Source organism: Triticum dicoccoides, chromosome 4A (genome assembly GCF_002162155.2).
Source record: "Triticum dicoccoides isolate Atlit2015 ecotype Zavitan chromosome 4A, WEW_v2.0, whole genome shotgun sequence".
Taxonomy (NCBI): domain Eukaryota; kingdom Viridiplantae; phylum Streptophyta; class Magnoliopsida; order Poales; family Poaceae; genus Triticum; species Triticum dicoccoides.
Window position 1 is genome coordinate 710966596 of NC_041386.1, and position 3402 is coordinate 710969997.

Genomic DNA, 3402 nt, shown 5'->3' on the forward strand with positions numbered 1-3402 from the left:
AGAGAGAGGAGAGCACCACGTCGAGCTAGGCAAGGAGCTGTCCCAACAATTTCTGCGAACGTCCACGTGTACGCTAAGCTAGAGTACCATTACTACTAGTTCACTAGAGGACCATTGGTCGGCATGTTTGGGTTCTTGTTTAAGATCCGGTGATCGTCAGTGGTCACAGTCTAGAGGCTGAACCACTGAGGAGTGTGAGGTGGTTCGTGAGGGTAAAGGGCTTCGATGTAGCAGAGAAAAATCACAGGCTCAGCTCAGGCCGAGGCTTTGTTTTCATAAAAGATTTGAAGTCAGTAGCAGTCACTTGGAGGTTTTCCTCGAGAAGTACAATCTCACCAAGCAAGAATGATAATTAACTGGAAGTTGCACATACCATTTTGCTACAGGTAAACGCGCAAAACAAGCGCTAACTAAAGAGTAATAAAGACACACATATTAATTCGGTCTAATCTGTCCGTTGCCTATGCAAACGGCAAGTTCTAGCTGTCCTCGGTCTGCCACCTCCTGCTACTTCAGTACTTGGTACTTCAGCCCCTTCTTGTCGTCGGTGGCATTGATGCAGATGATTGAGCCTTGACACGCTTCTCCATTGACCAGCATGTCCACAAGAACTCTCGTCACATTCTTCTTCATCCACCTCTTAATAGGCCTCGCGCCATATACCAATACATAGTCCATGCATGCATCGTAAGGGGGACATACAAACGACTAAGCAAATTTGTATAATTTGGTTTGGTAAAAATAACATGTACTTACCGTATCGTGAGATTCTGACCAAATGATGTCCAAGGCGGCATCTGTCGCAAACAGAGAGATGCCTTTCTTAGCTGCCATAGCAACGACACTCTTCATCTGGATTTTCACAATTTCCCTCAGTTCGTCATGAGAAAGTGGCTCAAATATCACAATTTCACTCAGTTTGTTGATAAAATCGCGCTTAAGGCGTTTCTCAACCTGTTTCATGAGAAGATCCCACTGGTAAATATGTTGGTCTGCAGGGTGCCCACTGCCACTGGTACTTTACAAGGGACAGTTTGGGATACACATACCTGTTTCATGAGAAGATCCCGTGCAGTTGTTATGTTTTCTCCACCCATTCCAGCTGACAGGTTCTCTGCTCCAAGATTAGAGCTCATGATTATGATAGTGTCCTTGAAATACACGTTCCGACCCTTTCCATCAATCAACGTGCCATCATCGAGGAGTTGAATGAGAACCTTGAAAATCGAGGGATGTGCCTTATCCACCTCGTCAAAAAGAACGACACTATATGGTCGGCTCCTGACTTCCTCGGTAAGTTGTCCATCTTCCTGGTAGCTTCAAAAAGTCAAATGAAAAAAGTGAGGCACGAGAAGGAAGTTTCGGAAAGAAATACAAGTGCAAAGAGTGTACAAGTTAAACCTTCCAGGCCCTCCAATGAGACGCGACACGGATCCACTATCAGCATATTCTGACATGTCAAAGCGGACTAACGTCTTCTCGTTGTCAAAAAGCTTCTCGGCGAGTGCTTTTGTAAGCTCTGTCTTTCCAACACCAATCGGACCCAAAAAGAGGAACGCACCAATAGGTTGGCCAGATTCGTCAAAGCCGACCCTGGAATGTAGAACTTCTTGCGCAACCAAATTAACCGCTTCATATTGTCCAACGACTCTCTCATGCAATCTGTCTACTAGGTGGCAGAACTTCTCCTCTCGGCCAAGTGTAGTGATCGGAATTTTAGTCCATCGGCCGACAACCTTCATATAACAATAGAACATGTCATGAACATCACACAGAACCAAATGAAACTTACTCACATGGATACGATTTGCAAAGAATGCTAATTTACCTGTGCAATATTACATGGACCAACGGTTACCTCCTCCACTGCATTTATAGTGCTAGTTTTTTTATCTATAACTTTTTTTTGTTGACGCAACTTCACAGAAGTGCATGCCTCGTCCATTAGATCAATTGCTTTATCAGGAAATTGGCGGCCTGATAACAATAAAAATGCACAATCTCTTCAATATGCGCAAACCTATTAGGGAAGTAAATCGAACTAGTTCTGAATCACATGACGAACATACCTGTAATATAACGGTCAGCGAGCTGGGCAGCAGAAACAAGAGCGTCGTCCTGAATTATCAGGCCATGGTGGTCTTGGTACCGCTGCTTCAACCCCTGTAGGATGGCAACGGTCGCCTGCACGCTCGATTCATCGACGTCAACCCTTTGAAATCGTCGCTCCAGTGCCGCATCCCTTTCTATGTATTTTCGGTACTCTTTCGATGTGGTAGCACCTATGCAACGGATGCGACCACGGGCCAGGGCCGGCTTGAGGATGTTGGCAGCGTCCACAGTGCGGCCCTCGTCACCAGCACCAACAATCATGTGCATCTCGTCTATGAAGAGGATCATCTTTCCGGCCGCATCCTCCGCCTGCTTGATGGCATTCTTCAAGCGCTGCTCGAACATGCCGCGCCACTGAGTCCCCGCGACCATCGCGCCGACATCGAGCTCCACCACGCGGGCCCCGGCGAGCGCGTTGGGAACCATCCCAGCAGCGATGCGCTGGGCCAGGCCTTCGATGATGGCCGTCTTGCCGACACCGGCCGGTCCGAAGAGCGCTGCGCAGTTCTTGGTACGGCGGCAGAGGATGCAGATGATGCGGTCAATCTTGTCGTCGCGGCCGATGACAGGATCAGACGCGCCGGCGGCCAAGGTCTTGAGGGTGCCCGTCCTCGAGGAGGAGGGCTTCTTCTCTCTCTCGTACAGGTTCCACGCTGTCCAGCACAAACCAACACTAGTAAGGGCCGATACGCCGATTATGGCCAGCTCCACCATCCCTTTTATTACGGCCATGTTTGTCATCGCTTTCGATCGATAAGCTACGTATTCGAAGAAGAGCGACCTGGTTTGAGCTGGCGTGGCTTTGATCGATTTCTTGGATTGTTTCTCATGGACACGTATATTTATACAGAGCTAGCGCACCTGGTAAACTACCACTAAGCACTAGTCCTACTTGGACACACCTCATGGTGATTCTTCCTAATATAACATGGGCTAACCGATAACAATCTCGGAGTAGTAGTCAAAATAACAGGAATTGCTATATTTCTCAACCTATCGTATCGTCTTGAAAGGAAATTTCTTGCCACGTTGTCCGAGGGGTAGATTTTGATTGGCATTGCCTCCCACCTCGAGGAAGATCCGGTGGGGGTTTACTTGGGGTTAAGTGCGAAACGTTGGAAGTCCGGAGTGTAGTTTTGGGGGATTTTACCGTCAAGTTCCGAGTTCGAACTAAGGCCGATGGGTTTGATTGGGCTTTAGTGGCGGTGTACGGAGCTGCGCAACCAGAGCTCAAGCCAGACTTTTTGGCGGATCTGGTTCGTATTTGTGGTAACGAACAGCTACCCTTCT

At 48.1% G+C, this 3402-nt stretch overlaps 1 protein-coding gene across 1 annotated transcript; it reads right to left on the bottom strand.

The window, feature by feature from the left end:
* Positions 1-371: 371 nt before the first annotated feature.
* Positions 372-2484, bottom strand: LOC119289832 (chaperone protein ClpB1-like). The gene is made up of 6 exons (XM_037569041.1): positions 2070-2484; positions 1859-1977; positions 1402-1736; positions 1050-1317; positions 753-954; positions 372-659 (listed from the first exon to the last, which is right to left on the bottom strand). Exons 1-6 carry the CDS (start codon positions 2482-2484, stop codon positions 508-510), a joined length of 1491 nt encoding a protein of 496 aa, XP_037424938.1. The 3' UTR covers positions 372-507.
* Between the last annotated feature and the right edge of the window lie 918 nt (positions 2485-3402).

Coding starts and splice junctions, on each gene's coding strand:
- LOC119289832 (XM_037569041.1), bottom strand. CDS start 2,484: ATGGTCGCGGGGACTCAGTGGCGCGGCATGTTCGAGCAGCGCTTGAAG. Junction 955..1,049: donor GGGATCTTCTCATGAAACAG/GTATGTGTATCC, acceptor CTCATGAAACAG/GTTGAGAAACGCCTTAAGCG. Junction 660..752: donor AGAATCTCACGATACGGTAA/GTACATGTTATT, acceptor ATGTATTGGTAT/ATGGCGCGAGGCCTATTAAG.